This window comes from Talpa europaea, assembly GCF_964194135.1.
Source record: "Talpa europaea genome assembly, chromosome: 5".
NCBI classification, from domain to species: domain Eukaryota; kingdom Metazoa; phylum Chordata; class Mammalia; order Eulipotyphla; family Talpidae; genus Talpa; species Talpa europaea.
In genome coordinates this window covers 102995598-103013423 of record NC_140071.1, presented here as the reverse complement: position 1 = coordinate 103013423, position 17826 = coordinate 102995598, and the positions used below count along the sequence as shown (strand labels likewise).

Genomic DNA, 17826 nt, shown 5'->3' with positions numbered 1-17826 from the left:
CGTAGAGAACCCCAAAATCTCCACAGAAAAACTAATTCAACTCATCAATCAATTCAGTAAAGTGGCAGGATACAAAATCAACACGCAAAAGTCAGTAGCCTTCCTATACACAAACAATAAATCTGAAGAAGAAGAAATCAAAAAAACCATCCCTTTTATTATCGAAACAAAAAAAATCAAATATTTGGGAATAAATCTAACAAAAGAGGTAAAGGACCTATACAAAGAAAACTATAAAACACTGTTAAAAGAAATAGAAGAAGACACAAAGAAATGGAAAGACATCCCCTGCTCATGGATTGGAAGAATAAACATTATTAAAATGGCCATCCTACCAAAAGCAATATACAGATTCAATGCTATTTCAATCAAAATCTCAATGGCATTCTTCAAAGAAATAGAACAATTATTGATGAAATTCATATGGAATCACCAAAAACCCTGATTAGCCAAAGCTCTACTGAAAAAAAAGGAAGGAAATGGAGGCATCACACTCCCAGACTTCAAACTATACTACAAAGCCATAATCATCAAAACTGCATGGTATTGGAACAAGAACAGACATACAGACCAATGGAATTGAATAGAAAATCCAGAAATAAACCCACAGATTTATGGTCAACTAATCTTTGACAAAGGAGCAAAGACTATGCATTGGAGCAAAGAAAGTTTGTTCAATAAATGGTACTGGGAAAACTGGGTCGCTACATGCAAAAGAATGAAGCTTGACCACTACCTCACACCATACACAAAAATCAACTCAAAATGGATTAAAGAACTAGACATAAGACCTGAAACCATAAAATACATAGAAGGAAATATAGGCAAAACACTACGGGATTTGCACATCAAAGACATCTTTACAGTCACATCACCCAAAGCAGTGATAGTGAAGACAAAGATAAACAGCTGGGACTGCATCAAATTAAAGAGCTTCTGCACAGCAAAAGAGACAATAACAAAAACAAAGAGAAACCCCACCAACTGGGAGAACATTTTTGCACCCAACACTAATGATAAAGGACTGATCACAAAAATCTGCAAAGAGCTGATGAGACTCAGCAACAACAAAGAAAATAATCCAGTCAAAAAATGGGCAGAAGAGCTAAAAAGAAACTTCTCTGAAGAGGAAATGCAAATGGCCAACAGACATATGAAAAAATGTTCAACATCACTTGTAATCAGGGAAATGCAAATCAAAACTACCATGAGATACCATCTCACACCAGTGAGAATGGCACATATTAAAAAAACTAGCAACAACAAATGTTGGCGAGGGTGTGGAGAAAAAGGAACTCTTCTGCACTGTTGGTGGGAGTGCAAACTGGTCCAACCACTGTGGAGAGCTGTGTGGAGATTTCTGGACCTACTAAACATAGAGCTTCCATATGATCCAGCAATTCCACTCCTAGGTATTTACCCAAAGGACACAGAAACATCAATTCCAAAGAGCACCTGCACCCCTATGTTTATAGCAGCACTGTTTACAATAGCTAAGCTTTGGAAACAACCCAAATGCCCAAAAATAGATGACTGGATCAAGAAGATGTACATATATACCATGGAATATTACTCAGCATTCAGAAAAGATTAACACATGCAATTTGCAGCAACATGGATGGCGCTGGAAGGGATCATGCTCAGCGAAATAAGCCAAAAAGAAAAAGAAAAATACCGGATGGTCTCACTCATAGCAGGAATCTAGAAAACTTAAATAAGGGACCAGGAAAATGATTATAAGAAAGTGAAAATCAAAATCAACAAAAAACTATGAACCAGAGACACTTTTTGGGGGGTGGGGGGCGGGAGGGGAAGGATTGGGGTCAGAATGGGGCGTTTGCAATTGTATGGGGGAATATAAAAATAAAAGTTATTATTTAAAAAAAAATACAGTATATAAACTAATATATATATATATATATATTCAGTCAACTTTAGAGAGCTACTAGGTATTTTCTCTTGCTGCAGTGCAACTGCCCCATTTTGCCTAAAGCTATGGCTTCATTGCCCTGCCTGACAGCTGGCCTATAGTTAATAGGCAAATAGGGTTGACCAGTATTTCAGTTGTTTCTCAATGGGATTTGTGTTTTATTTTAGTGGCTAAATCATTTTTGCACATGTTATGCTCAAATCAATGATCGAACCCTTTAGAAAAATACATTTTGCTGTCATAAAGAAGCACTTTATAAAACTATATTTACTGGTATAATTTAAATACATCTTTTAACTAGAAAAGTTCTAGTATCAATAGAACTTAAGTGTTGGATGAACTAATATTCAATTCTAATGACTTCCTTCATATGTGAACAGACTTTCCTCCTTGCTAATTGCTTTTGTTATTTCATGTAACGTAATAACACTTGAAAGTGAATGTGCCACCCTGTTCCAGAACTGGTTTCTAAGCAAATAAGTACTGAACACTTTTATGGTTATTCTGGTATAAAATCTGTGTGTTCAAATTTTCAGATAACTTCTTATGTTAATAGGTTCTATTTTTCTATTTGGATTAGATTTTATGATGAAGAAAAGAAATGATCTATTTAAGGGCATTTGGAACACACCCTAACACTTTGAAGAATATTTGCTGTCAATACTTTTTTAAAGTAAGGTGTATAAATAAACATGTAAAAAATAAAATGTTACTAAGCAAAGCCTAAGCCATTCCTGGTCCCATCAAGTCTTATTTAACATTTTTTTTGTCCCCAGCTAAGTATTCACATCACCTTTCCCCAGAGTGGCCTATGGAAGTTATTGGGTAGCTTTCCTCTATGCAGTCACAACCCTGCAGTATAGATTGTGCAGGTAATACTAGACAGAATCGTGTGCTGAAAAGAACAGGAAGTCTGTCTGCATATTTTCATCTACTACTAGGCACAGTCTTTGGGTTTCTCTATTAACCTAAAGAACCTCAGTGTTTTCACCATTAAACAGGAATCTTATTGCAAAGGGTAGTATGGAATTTATATGAGGTGATGAATGCTTTGCATGCTTTAAAAAGCTGTGCAAATGTATGATATGATCATTTTTACTGTCCTCAATTTCTCCACATTAGGTGAGACAGGATCATAAGCAGGGCAGGAATTTACTAAGTATTGCCTTTCGTGTGCCTTTTTTTTTTTTTTTTTCGTTTACTTATCAAGTTTCCTCCTCCCCAGTTTGGACATGCATATTTGCCCTGTGATCACTGAGGGATTCCTTCCAACATGATAAGAGGTGACCTAATTCAGGATAAGCTCACTGTTACAAATTTTATGATCACTAACTATGGAGCAGTGTTTGTGCATTTCAAGGGAAGTGTGGGAAGGAAAATGAGGACACCCACAAAAGAATTTTAACTGTCTGTGAATGATGCTTTATTTTGAATTTCTCTCATATTTATTTTTCTTGAATTTAACTATCAAGTCCTAGGCTATCAAGAGAACTTGATTTTTAATCACTCCCAGTCCCATTCACTTCTTAGTAAAAACATTTCTTTAAAGTTGGGAGAAGATCTTCTGTCACTGCCCATGTTGGTCAAGGAAAATCAGAGAAATCGGAAGATTAAGGCTTTTCTTATTGTACTTAATGGGTTGTCTCCAAAGATTTTAAAAAGTCATAGAAGTGGAGAAAGGATAAACTTCAGAAAAGAGAAATTTAATGACTCAGAAAGGGAAAGTTTTCTTCTCAGTGAATGAGCTTCTCAAGTTTCCATGCCATGTTTTTCTTTGCCTCTGATTAAAATGAACAATGATTTATGTTTCACAATAGTTTGAAAGAGTATTTTTCATATTACTAAGAAAATTACCTGTGTTTTAAAGGTGAATTTTAGGCCTAACCTTTAAATAAACTAGGATAAATGTGTCTAAATTTTATCTATTGAGATTGATGAAATATGTCTTATAGCCTTTGCTTTTTCCTTTTCCATTAGGTTCTTATTCATTCTCTTAGGTCCTAAGGGGAAAGCCAAGTCCTACCATGAGATTGGCAGAGCCATTGCCACCTTGATGTCTGATGAGGTAGGGAATAGAAAGATGGTGATCTGGGAATGCCTTACTTGTGTTGTTGTTGTACTCTTGAGTTGACTATCACAATTTATTCAATTATAATTGTGTGGTTCTATATAACGTAAGGTACAGTCATATCAGCAAATGAGCTGGCATCCACACACTTTTCAAAAAGTCAGTTTTATCTTGGAATAAAATATATTTCCCTTTCTCTAAACATTTGAAATTTTTACAGTTGATGGTATATTATATATTCTTTAAAAAGTTCAGGTGACTGTTTTTATTGAAAATTTATCTTTTAAAATGTTTAATATATTCCAATATACATATATATATATATATATATATACACCATTTTGTTTCAGAAATGATGGATTCTATAAAATATTGCATAATGAAATGGATGATGCATTTTTTCTAAGATATAAAAAAAGTACCTGCTTTTATGGTTTTCTTATTTTCTCGAAAGGAATGATATATTCAAAATTGCCCTAGTAACCATTACTGTAGAATAACTTTGGAATTATGACCTTATGCTCATAATAATTTGAATGTTGTTATATACATTTAAGTATAAAACAACTCCAAACTAATCTCATAATTGGAGAAATGCTATAAGAATATAAAGTCATTAATTTTAGCTTCTTTATCTTTGTAGATTACTATTTTCCTAAATGTTTTGCTTTTGTTTCATTGTTTAATTTGTCAGTTTCTCCATGTGGTAAGTAGAGAATAGGAAATTTGATTATGGAAGTTCTGTTTGGTGATTATTTAGGTGGTTAATTAATTCTGGAGCTAGGAGCATTGATGAATAACTATTCTGTTTTTGTTTTTTTCCCTTGAGAGAACTAAGCATCCCAGTGCATTTTTTCATTTATTTTTGTATGTTTATATTTTCTTTTAGGCAGTTTTTCCTCCTTATATATCAATTAGGAATGCTTTAGTCTGCAAGTGACAAAATATCTGACATAGTGGCTTAAACTTTGGAGTTTATTAGCTCAAATATCAGGAAGTTTGAAGGTGGATAGTATCTAGATTTGGTTTAACTTAGCTGCTTAGTGATAAATCAAGAACCAAAGCTGTTGCTTTATGGTCTTATGCTGGCCATTGCAGTTAGCTTCAGTCATCCATTCTGTTGTCAAGGCAAGAAGGCAGAGAGTAATGTTAGTTATGTCTGTCTCTGTCAACAGGTACTCTAAAAATTTCCCAGATAACCTTTTCTTTTTCATTGGTCAGAATTGTCCATCCTTATCTGCACAGGAGGTGTCAAAAGCGACTCTCTGACTTTCTAGTGGTGAGAGGTAACTAGAGAAAATGAGGGTAAGGCTGACTGTGTCTGCCACAGATGATACATTGGCACTTAGTATTGTCCTCCTCTCAATCCCACAAACCCCAGATCATTACATGTTATTTATTATATCAATAATTTTTTAAAATTTTTGTCAAAAAAGGTGGTTTAGTAGCAATCTTTAAGAGCAGACAAGCGGATGGCCATCTCTTCTGGAAAATAGAGAATTTTACTTACCTGATATGAAAGAATTAAGTATGTGTAAAGAACTTCAACATCATGAATTTGATTAGAAAGAGTAATTGACAAAGAGGAATTCTGGAAACTCCATTCTTTGTATAAAAAAGACATGAAACATTTGCTGTCTTGGTTGGTTCAGTTATTGCCTTACTCAAAGATAAACATGTGATTACCTGCTTAAAGCCCTTTGCTTCATGCATTGCCAATATATTTCCAAATTTTCTTTCTTGAGTAGCTAACATTATTTCTGTGTTTGAGAATTGTAGTATTTGGGTCTTAACCTGGATCTTAACACTCAGCTTGAACTTTTCCTTTTTGTATTATCAGCAATGGTTTGTCCCAGTACTTTTTAATTCAGGGAATGACACTTCAGTGTATTTCTCAAAACCATTTTCATCTGGCTTCCATAGCAACTATATCAGTAATGGTACATACCAGGGGGAGATGAAAGGAAATGTTGTTTAACAGTACTGGTAGACAAAAGCACTACCCCCCCCACAGCTGTTTTCTCATGCCTCTACCTATATTTTTGGGGCTCATAATCTGAATACCTAAATATTTTGGTACAAGCTAAATAATAGGAAATAATTTTTAATGTAACATTAAAATGGATTATCAAATGTGTTCCTCAGCTCGTTTTGACGTGTGGGGCATGTAGATATTTCTCTTGTTGGATCAGCACATCTCTTATTCTTTAGGTGTTCCATGACATTGCTTATAAAGCAAAAGACAGGCAAGACCTTATTGCTGGCATTGATGAGTTCCTAGATGAAGTCATTGTCCTTCCACCTGGAGAATGGGACCCAACAATAAGAATAGAGCCTCCTAAGAGTCTCCCATCATCTGACAAAAGGTAAATTATTGGCAGTTTTCAGAAAGATTTTTTTTTAGCTATTGCCTAGTATTTTCAGGTTCCCATTTCACTCAAATCAAACAAATGTCTTAATGTGACAGTTTGCTGATGATATAAAATGAATGTTATAGGTTGTGATGGTCTCCAGTGATTATGAATTAGAGATCTCAGGTTATGACATTGAAGTACATCACAGAGAGTCTTTGGGATGTTTTGGGACTCCTTGTACTTCTGGAAATATCGCTTTAGACCCCCTAGATTGTGCAGGTGAAGAAATTGGGAAAGATAGTTGAAAAGCCCATTTTCTGGTGTACCACATAATTAACATATAATTTACTTAACTTTTCTGTTCACCCATCATTTGTCTTAGCTTTAATTAGAACACTTTGAGTTATCTGTTAGAATGGCAGAAGGGAATAATGACTTTTCTCCCAAAGGGTTTTCACCCCATCTCCATTAGCTTGTGCATGACACAGGTAAAAAGCAGATGAATGAAATAGCTAATATTCTCTTGGGCTTTATTGTCTTGCTTAGAAAGAATATGTACTCAGGTGGAGAGAATGTTCAGATGAATGGAGACACGCCCCATGATGGAGGCCATGGAGGAGGAGGACATGGAGATTGTGAAGAGTTGCAGCGCACTGGACGGTACCTTTTACCATTCATGCTGGGCTTTTCCTTAGATCTAAATGTCTCATCTTTCTGTTGATGTTTTTGTTCACTAATTTGTTCATTTGTTCAGCCAACAAATATTTACAGTGTATCTGTTAGTCACAGGCACTGGGAATGCAGCATTGAATTAACAAAAACCATTGTCATTATGTGTCATACTTTGTAGTGACGAGAGACAAGCAACAAGCAAACAAAGAAAAGTGGAAAAAAGTAAAGCAGACGGGGAGTTTTGGGATAGGAAATGTTGTCACAGTTTTGGATGGGGTGGTCAAAGAATGTCTTCCTGAAATTTGTAACATCTGAGAAAGTCCCTAAGGAGAGGGAAGACAGACCATGTAGATGTAGGATGTGAAGAGGGAGATAGCAGAGGGCCTGGTGGGTGCTGGGTTGGCACAGAGGTCAGTGTGACTGCAGAGGAGTGAGTGAGGGGATGTTCTAGAGAAAATCAGAGAGATTGTATGTGTGTGCATGAGTGTGTGGTGTGTAAGATGCAGTAATGTATCTGTCTTCCCCACTTGGCTTTCATGATTCCATCTCTTCCCTGTCTATTTGCTCTAAAGTGGGTCCCATTCACAGTCTTGTTGGCCTACAGTAGGGAATTCAAGTTTCCCAGATTGCTTCAGCTAAATCTCTTTTCATGATAATTCTTCCTTCTCCACTGTTTAGGTCTCCATTTCATTTTGAGTTAGGTGAAAATTTAAGGAGGATGCTCATTTTATAAAGATAATGGCTTTGTAAAAATACTACAAGGTTTTTGTAAATACAAAAGTAGGGCTTATTTCTTTATTTAATATTCAAAAGGGCAGGTTTATTATAAAAGGGGAAGGGAATTCTAGGATGTTTGCACAGACACAAGGGCAAAAAGAGCTGCCCCTGAAAAGGCAGACCCCTGAAAGAGGGGCCTGTATAGTCACAGGTGGGCAGCCTTGGGAAGAGAGCTGTCTCTGCTGCTTTGCAAGGAAAGGTTGGTGAAGAGAAGCACCCCCATAGTCACAGGCAGGCAGGAGAGCTGCTGTCTAAAGTTTGTCATTTTTAATATGCAATTGAATCTGAGTATATTACATTATTTTCTTCCCCCGATGACCTACTTGCTTTCTTTCCCAAATTAAGAGAATATTATTTCCTCCTGCTTCCTTCTTAAAGAACAGAGAACCTTAAAACCTTCTGTTCCCCCTTTTTTCCTGAATAGTCTTTTACAAACTATTTCTAATATGAATGTATTTTTCCTTTTCTATAGATATGGATGAGTTCTGGGATTTAACTTTTTTATTCAGCTAGACTATAATTTTATTCTGTTTTCCAGCTTTCCTAACTGCATTGAGTATCTGTAGCATGCCTAATACAGTGCATGGCTCTAAATCAAGAAACTGAAGCAGTCAGCCAAGTTCCTTGGGAACCCCCAGACAGACTGACAATTCTGATACAGTGTGATAGCCTGTGGTGGAAATCTCAACTATCACTGGAGAGTCAAGACTTCAGAGGATGGCTGAGCTTTGAGGGAGGATATTCTAGACAGAAGAAACAGTGGCATGCAAAAAGTCAGCTGACCAGCTAACATTTGTAATGGGGCCCAGTTTGTAATGCTCTTTCACACAGCTGCATGATTTCCTCCCTTGCTTCCTTCAGGTCCTTACCCCACCATCACATGTTCAGGAGCCTACTTTGGCCACTATCTGATATGTCAGCCACTGTTCCTTTAACGCTTTATAATTCTTGTTTCCATGTAATGTTTCCTTTTTTTTTTTTTGCATTGTGCATTTAACTTAATTGTTCTTTACACAGGAAGTAAACTCCATGAAGGCAGGTATTTTTTTCCTGTGTTCTTCACTGGGTGTCTCTAGCACCCAGAATAATGTAGGCATATCACAGCGCTCAGTAAACATTGGTGCAGTGAATGAATGACTAGATGAATGGATGAGTGCATGAAAGGGGCTGTAAAGGAAGGACTGGCAAGATAATAAAAGGACATTTTATGATTTGCTGATATGCTTGGATATTTTTTAGAAAGTGAGAAATTTTAATTCATCTACATAATTCACTCTGATCAAAAGTTAACTGTCTGGTTTTTAGGAAATGGGACACCTAATTTAGTGACCCGAAAAGAGAGAGAGAAGAAAATTTATTCCTTTTCAGTTTTCTTGTCTCCTCTTTAGTGACTAAATCACATTTTGTCATTGATTCAAGTATTGAAACACAAATTCTTTGTGGTTTAATAAATTATCTCTTGGAGATTTTATGGTAATTTATTCTACATTGTCATGCATTTGTTTTCTCCCTACCCAGGTTCTGTGGTGGACTAATTAAGGACATAAAGAGGAAAGCACCATTTTTTGCCAGTGATTTTTATGATGCTTTAAATATTCAGGCTCTTTCAGCAATTCTCTTCATTTATCTGGCAACTGTAACTAATGCTATCACTTTTGGAGGACTGCTTGGGGATGCCACTGACAACATGCAGGTGGGTATGGTTTTAGGGAAGACACAAATAGTACAGCCCAGATTGCCTTCCTCACCCCTACAGCTCAGCTAGAAGCAGATGGCCTTTCAGTTACTCAGCGTGATTTTCTTTCTTTTGCTGGATGCTGCATTTTACTTTGCTTCTGGCCTGCTGCTGTATTTCCACATTTTAGTAATTACAAAAATAGCTCGATGAAATCTGGCTTGAGTCACAAGTGGGGAAAAGAAGGGAAGGAAATGAGGATATATAATTCTGTTTGGGCAAAGCATATCAGCTGCTTTAACTTTGTGCAGGGTACAAGGTTTAGATCTTCTACCTTGAATGTATGAACCATATACTGTTAAACTTGAGGATCACATTTTTTTTTTCTGGAATGCATGGTTAGCTTCATTTTATACCCAATCATACAAAACTATTAAACAATTGATTTACTCAAAGTTGTATTTGCATACTATCCATGGAATTCAGTTCTAAGGAACACAGGCTAGGAGTTGTTTTTATATACTTAGATCTGCCTCTCATTAAGCTGTAAAAACTATGGCTTGACTTAAAAGAATCACAGTTTGTTGGTTACTTTGCACATGGCATTTGCCTTCCTTTTGCTTGAACATAAGCTTAAATTTTTGTCACAGGAAAGATTTTAGATTCCTTCAATGCAATCAGAAAACTATGTACAAACTACTTTTGGTTGATCCAGTCATTAGACAAATAAGCATTGTGCTAGGTCCTGAATTCAGAGAAGCAAATGAAGATGATACTCTTGTGACAAGAACTAGATTCAAGCCCTTTTCAAACTCTACTATTTCTGTTTATGAGTTATTCTTAAGTACTGCCAGCATCATACACACACACACACACACACACACACACACACACACACGTATTTTCAAAGAATTGCATTTTCCACTTCTTTGGGAATATTTACATTTTATATTTCCACCTACACACAAAAAAAGGGAGACCGACATTTATATTTACCCAAGTAAAAAGAGAGAAATAAAAGAGGGCTTTTATCTTTTAGCCCTATCTATTTGCATGTTACTTGTTCACTTAGAGACTTGAAAAGACTATTTTCTTATTCTGTCTCTTGAATTTGGTGGTTAATGGGCTCAGCTGGGTGGTTCTCTCTTGGGTCATCTCACACGTGTAGTGAGATGACAGTGGCAAACTCTCCTGCAGCCTTCTTTACTTGCATGCCTGGTTGGAGGCTGGGGTATCTGGCAGTGAGGCCTGAGGGGTCTCCACATGGCTTTTCCATGTGCCTAATGTGGGCTTTCCTGTGACTGAGAACTGCATGACTCCTAAGGGCTCACCCTCCATTGGAGGGGGCAGAAACTAATCATATTTGCTTCTTCCTGCATGTATATGTGCTCAGATTTGCTTCATTTTCTAAGTTTTGAAGAAAGATGAGAAATTCAGATGTGAAATCTGGTGATTTTTAATATTGGCACCTGATTCACACTTCAAAAATAGCATTGTGTTGGACATTCAAATGACAGCATAATGATAATTAAGGTAGATCATTCAAGAAACAAGTGAACAAGAAATCACTGGGGAAGCATCTTGAAGATCGTACAGGCATCCACACATATTAAGAAAATAAGAGAAAGCTGTGATGTTGAGAGGGTGGCAAGAGCAAAACCATCTTCTGTCTTTTAGACTATGTAGAGACTTCCTTGTATGAATAATTTTCAACACTTTTCTTTAATGGACATTTTTTTGATTGTGATGGAGACATTATGACACTTCTATGTATTTGTTATTTATTGCCTTTTTAAACTTAATTGAATTTCTTTTCAATCTCATCAGTCTTAACCTGACAACACTGCATCTGAGACAAAGGAGGAAGACCCTTTAGTTTATAGTTGATCCCTGTAGGTGAATTAATTTCCATATGAGCCAGTTCCTTAGCAAAAGATTCTGTTGTGTAACATTTTAGTTAACATGGGCTTTTTTTCCCCTACATGAGCAATGACATGGGAAAGGGCTGGCTAGTGAAATAAGCAATTTTCTGAGTTCAGAAGACTTAAACATAAATACCTTCAGTGCATCTGCATGTTAATAGTCCACTGAAATGATCATTTGCTGGATGTTACTCCTGGGAAATGACTTAATTCAGAATATCTAACTATCTCCTTAAAACCTATGAGAATATATGCCAGGCACAGCTTGAAAGTTTTGTTAATAGATTTTGTAGTCTCCATTGATAATTTCACTGTAACTCTGATCTCACGGGTTTAAGTTTCTCTGAATGAAAATACTGAAGGACGTATTTTTATCTCATTTCAAGAAATATATTAGAGGAATACTACAAACTGGTTCTTCTAAAAGTCACATTGTGTGGCATAAACAGTGGAAAAGAAAAAAATAACTGAATAGTCTCAATTTCTTTTGAATGGATTGACACTATTAATAGATGGGTAGATAGATCTAAACTTTGATTTGTAGATCAAAATAATCTGTGTAAATAGAAATTGACAAATGCACACATAACCCTACTCATTATATGATAATTTTACATATCCTAGTTTTTTAATGTGAAGATTTTTTTTATCCTATAGTCAGATTTCCTTGCAATGGTAGATGACTTCAATTAGTTTATGTACTTTAAGGATGAAGATGTAAAGTGACTTAATTTGTTAGAGTATTGCAAGAAAAAATGGGTATGGGCCATTTTCATAGGTGTGAGGTGGTCTCTCATTGTGGCTTTGATTTGCATTTTCCCTGGTAAATGATGATGAGCATTTTTTTCATGTGCCTGTTGGCCATGTGTGTGTCTTGTTCGGAGAAGTGATATTTGGTTCTTCTGTCCAGGTGTGATTGGTTTATTTGTTTTCTTTGTATTGAGTTGATATCAGTCCTTTTTCAGATGTATGATGTACACATATATATTTTTTTCCATTCAGTAGTGTATGTTTTTGTTTTACTGATAACTTCCTTCTCCATGTAGGAGTTTTTTGACCTTTGTACACTATTGGTGGGAATGGAGATTAGCCCCACCCTTATGGAAAACAGTATGGGGGCTTCTCAAAATATTAAAAATAGATCTACCACATGATTCTGAAATCCCACTTCTAGGTATATCTATGCCAAAATACCAATTTGAAGGGGTGTATGCCCTTTTATATTCACTGTAGCACTATTTACAATAGCTAAGATACAGAAACAGAGTAATCGCTCAAGGATAGAGTGTGACTTAGGAAGATATGATATTAATATATATACACAATGGAATACTACTCATCTTTAAACAAAAGATGAACACTTGCCATTTGCAACAACATGGATGGAACTGAAAAGGATAATGATAGTGAAATAAGTCAGAAAGAAGATGACAAACATGGTGTCACTTACATGTAGAATATAAACAAATAAAGAAAGGGTCAGAAAAAACTAAATTGATAACAAACCCTAGAAATATGATTGTAGAACTGAGGCTGTAAGATGTGGAGGGGGCAGGGGAAGACAAAGTGGGGAAGTGGTACAGTGAATTATTATGGAGGGCTATGGGTGCCTTGGCGTTGGGTATGGTATGGTTATATTGCATGAGGCTAGTCCCATGCTTCTGAATCACAGTGTTGCAAACCAATGCCACCTAAAAAAAAAATGGGTTTGTACTGTAACATCAGATGTTCCAGTATGCTAGCTATAGAAGTGTCTTGACTTGGTATATGGACATTGAAATATTTTGTGGATTTGGTGATAAGGCCCAGGTCATGTCACAAGTCTAAGGCAGAAGTTGATTCATTCCTTTGCAAATATTTATTGGAGGGTCTATTATATACCAGACACTATTTCAAGTGCTAGGAATACAAATAGGTTATGAAAATAGCTAAAAATTCCTATTCCAATGATATTTACTGTCCAGTAGATTGATAATGTAATCTTTTTCTCTGCTACAAGAGATAATAGCAGTGTGCAACAGACCTGTTTAAGAGGTAAAGGCCTCTGATTAGGTTTTATAAACACTAAAGAAAGAATAAGCAGAAAAATGTTGGTATACTCTGCGATAATCTTTAATTATGTCACTTGCCTTCATAAATGTGACAGTGGGTTATTCTCAAAAGCACATGCAGCTCAAATGAGTCAACCTGAGAATGGTGTCTTTGCTTTTAAAGGCAGACAACTCAGAGATGGTTCACATAGGGCCTTTATTGTCAGGCTACAAATAGACTTGGGTGCTGGGTAGAAACATGTTGTGAAAACACAGATGAGTCACTGCACTGCTGTTGTTTAAGCACACTCCTTTGCCAGCTTCTGTTCAGGAGGTCTTGCCTGCTCAAAGACAGGAATATACATTTAAGCATTCATTCCAGTACTCACACACACACGCGCACACATATACACACATGTGCTTAATATTCACACATATAATGAGATATATATTAAACAATCATACACATAATGTATGCATAATCACACAACTGTATGCATTTATACCTAATAAGGTATAAAGCCTATCTTATTAAAGGTAGATCTTGGGAGATATATTGATCATTTCTGTGGAACTGTGTTCAAAATAAAGTAGTTGAAGCCATGCTGGCTCCAAGTATAATTAAGTTATAATGACAAGGTAAATAACTGTATGAATCCCCGCCAGTTGACATATACATGTTGTCCATCAGCCTGCTGTGAGAGGACTCTGAAGCTTACCGAGTGGATGTTCATGGACTCCACGTAAAGTGTGAACAGTGAAGTTTAACTTGGGATTCTGGGAGTGACCAAACTGCTTTGCCAAGAGTTGATCTTACATTCATCTAGGGTCCAGCCCCAGCTTATGAATGTTTCCTGTTCTTAGAGCTTGACAATAAAGTACTAGAACATAAGCTTTCTGAGGTTTAGAAATTGTGCAATATCCTTTTTATCCTTTCAGCAACTCCCATGGTAATAACACTGCTGTCCTGGCCATCCTGTGAAGTAAACAAGAACTTGTTCAGTCTTACCATTCCAAAACCTGTCCTTTCCACAGCTAAACTCTGTTACCATACATGCCAACATACTGCATTGTATTTATATTCTTGGTTGCCAAGCAGGTATACAGAATAAGTGTTGATGAGTTCAAAGTTTAAATATATCTCACCAAAGTTTTTTGTTAAGAATTTCTCATTCAAAGTACTGGCCGAATGGAACCTTGATATGAAGCTAAGTCAATACATATCTGTGGATCACTTAGTGTATGGGCATGGTATTGATATTTGGAATACTTTCTTGATATCTTGTGGGAAGTCTTTGTGCTGTTTTAAAATTGTTCTTTGCTTTTGGGAACATCAAAGTGTTTTAATTTATAGTGACATTGTTGATTGTGAATGACGACTGAACATAGTCTAGAGGAAAGAAAGTCATTTAAATTTTTTTCCAGGAGTAAATATAATCCTATTTTCACAAATCTTTTTTAACAAATGAATACAGTAAGATTTTTAGAATTCTGTGAATTTTGTGATATTTATGGAGCCTAACAGAGCACATTTTGAGGGAACTTGTCTCATAATAAGGAACATTTATAACTGGCATCTCTAAATTTGAGGCTTTATTTTAACATACCACCGTGCTGAGAATATTTAATCAATCTGCTTAAGTTGGAAAATATATTTTTTATTCACATATGATATTCCTCGATTAGATACTTCTTTACAAAGCTTACCATATGCAATCTGTAACAGTAAAATTAAAGTAAATTGATAATTGCTTTTCTGTAGTGAGGACTATGATTTCAATTTACCTGATTGTTGTACTTTTTTATTTATAATTGTTTTATTAAGGTAACATTAGTTTACAATACTGTATATGATTCAGAAATATAGAATCACATATCTTTAGATATGTTACCATACCACACCATTTTGGCAACAAAATGTATTTCTCCTTAAAGTGAAATATAATAAGATGACGTGGTAATCTGCACCAGAAACATATTTCAGTTTTAAAAAGTTAGGGAGAGTCAGTTGGAGTGATAAAATTGAGTTGTCATGGATGGGAAAAATAATGTCTGTCTAATGACAAAGGAATAGGTTCTGCGTTGTTTACTTGCCTCCCAGGTATACTGGCCATCACTTCTCCTAGGAAGGAACTTTGAATAATTTGCTTTATTTTAGGCACAAGTTTGAATTGAATCTGTTTAATTGAAGTTAAGTCACTTCTGTCCAATTTCACTTAACAAGAACATTGAAAGACTATTATCAACTCTAATGTTTTGGTGATCAGGAAACAAGAGTGATTTGGCAGGTTGGGGATACCAAATGATGCTCAATTTGAAAATTATTTTGTGTGTTGCTTGAATTTGTTTTGAAATAACTTAATTTTTAATAGGATGCAACTGCACATTTTAGAAAATTCAAGCAATACAAAAAAATGATATCGAGGGTAATTTTGCTTTTAAAACCATCCAGAAAAAAACATTATTAATATTTTTCATGACTGTTCTGTCAATCTTAGAATGCATATGTACACAGATTGGTATATAAGATTGTATATCAATGAGGTCATATGTATAGTGTTTCTTAGTATGATTAGTATTTCATGGAACACTTTCTCGTAAAAGAACGTAATTATTAATGACTACATTTATTTAAACATGATACCTATGCTATAATTTAGTTAATAAGTCCCTTATTAGTAGACTTTCAGTTTTTCTCAATATTCTCATTTATAAACAAGCCATGTTATATAACTGTTTCTATTCTTTGTAATTACCTCCTTGGAATAGATTCCTAGCAGAATTATTGCTAGATATATTTATTTTATCCTTTGATGTTTATTTCAAATTATACTTCACAAAGGTTTTTTACCATTATTTACTTCTACCAGTTATGGATAAGAGCCCACTTGCCCACATTCTTGCAAAAACAGCATTTTGACCCATGTTTTCAGTTTTTGTCATTCTATGAGTTGAAATATCTTCCATTCTGTTCAGTTCAAATTCATTTGATTTTTAATGAGTGTGAAGACCAGTTCACATTTTTATTGGTTATCTATACCTTCTTATATTTGTGTCCTTTTCATTTTTTTCTCTTTGACTTTTAAGAACTCTATGTAAAAAGGATATTTTCCCTTTGCTTGTCAGGAATATCACAAATGTATTTTTCCTATTCTTGCCATGTCTTTTAAACTTGTTATTTCAATTTTTATGTAGTCGAAATCTTCAATCTTATGGTTTCTTGTTTTTGTGATATAGAGAGGTTTCCCTTTGTTGAAAATATTTACCCACATATCTTAGTTCTTTTATATTTTCATTTAAATTTTTTATCCATCTGGATTTGATTTTACTGGCATTTGATGTTTATACTGGAATATACAGGCATTTGATGTTTGGGTGCTTCAGATAATCTGCATACAGAGTCACGGCTCTTCAAACAAAAAATATTGTAAAGCCTCCTTCTTTAAACCATCCATTTTAATACTCTTGGAGTTAAAGTTCTTTGGTAAAGGTTTGGCTTATACATTTCTCCAAGCAGGGAGATAATTTGTCTTTCAAGTCTTCCCTCATTTTTCAGTTCCTGCTGGATATTGTAAACAGAAATCCTGTTTATGACGATAAAGCACTTTTAGGCAGAGAAGATGGCAGTAAGGATTTGGCAGCTGTGATCTGTCAGGACAGAAATCACTGATTTATAGGATGTAGCTGCAAGGTGAAATAAAAAAAAGTGAGGTTTTATATCCAGTCTTTTGCCCACATGTATATGAATGGTCTTTATAACTGATTATTTATAATCCTAGAAGGTGATTCTTATTTTGAATGAGAAGAGACAGTTGCTTGAAAGGGTGCCTCTCAAATTTGGATCATATGAGAATGCCCTGGGGAACTTTGAAAAAGCTGATTCTCCATGCCTAATCTTCAGAGGTCCTAATTTTGTTGTTCAAAATAGGGGTAAAGAATCAGATTTTTTTCTAAGATTAAAAAAAAGTTTCCCAGGTAATACTTATGTGACACAAATTTAATTTAGTTCTTGGATTGATTTTTCATTCATTTTTGATTACGTGGTTTGGCTAATGCTGAGGATCTGACATCAGATCTCCTGCAGGTACTTCAGACCTGACTGCTTACTTCCGATGGCTTTATTTAAATGACATTAAGCTGCATCCGTTTTTTTTTTTTTTTTTGGCTAAATTTCAATTAAAAAACTCATCTAGAAAAATCTAATTTTATATTCCATGATCTACAGTTTGTATAGATTACTAGTAACACTGGCTAAAATTTCTTCTTATGTTTAGAAACACTTTAAGGTTTTATTTATATATTTTATTTTATTATTATAATTTTTTATTTAGATAACACTGGTTTACAACATTGTATTTGATTTGCAGGTATAGTATCATCCCCTTGAGGTGTTGTTAC

General features: G+C 35.2%; 1 protein-coding gene across 5 annotated transcripts in view; it reads left to right on the top strand.

Annotated features, from left to right (window-relative positions):
* SLC4A4 (solute carrier family 4 member 4) overlaps positions 1–17826 on the top strand; it is a gene marked incomplete at both ends in the record, with an annotated part of 296812 nt that overhangs the window by 188304 nt on the left and 90682 nt on the right. For all 5 annotated transcript variants that reach the window (XM_084234152.1, XM_084234154.1, XM_084234151.1 and 2 more), the window contains 4 exons: positions 3908–3995; positions 6210–6364; positions 6899–7012; positions 9320–9494. In XM_084234152.1, the coding sequence (XP_084090278.1) occupies positions 3908–3995; positions 6210–6364; positions 6899–7012; positions 9320–9494 (532 nt within the window). The remainder of the gene's footprint in view (positions 1–3907; positions 3996–6209; positions 6365–6898; positions 7013–9319; positions 9495–17826) is intronic.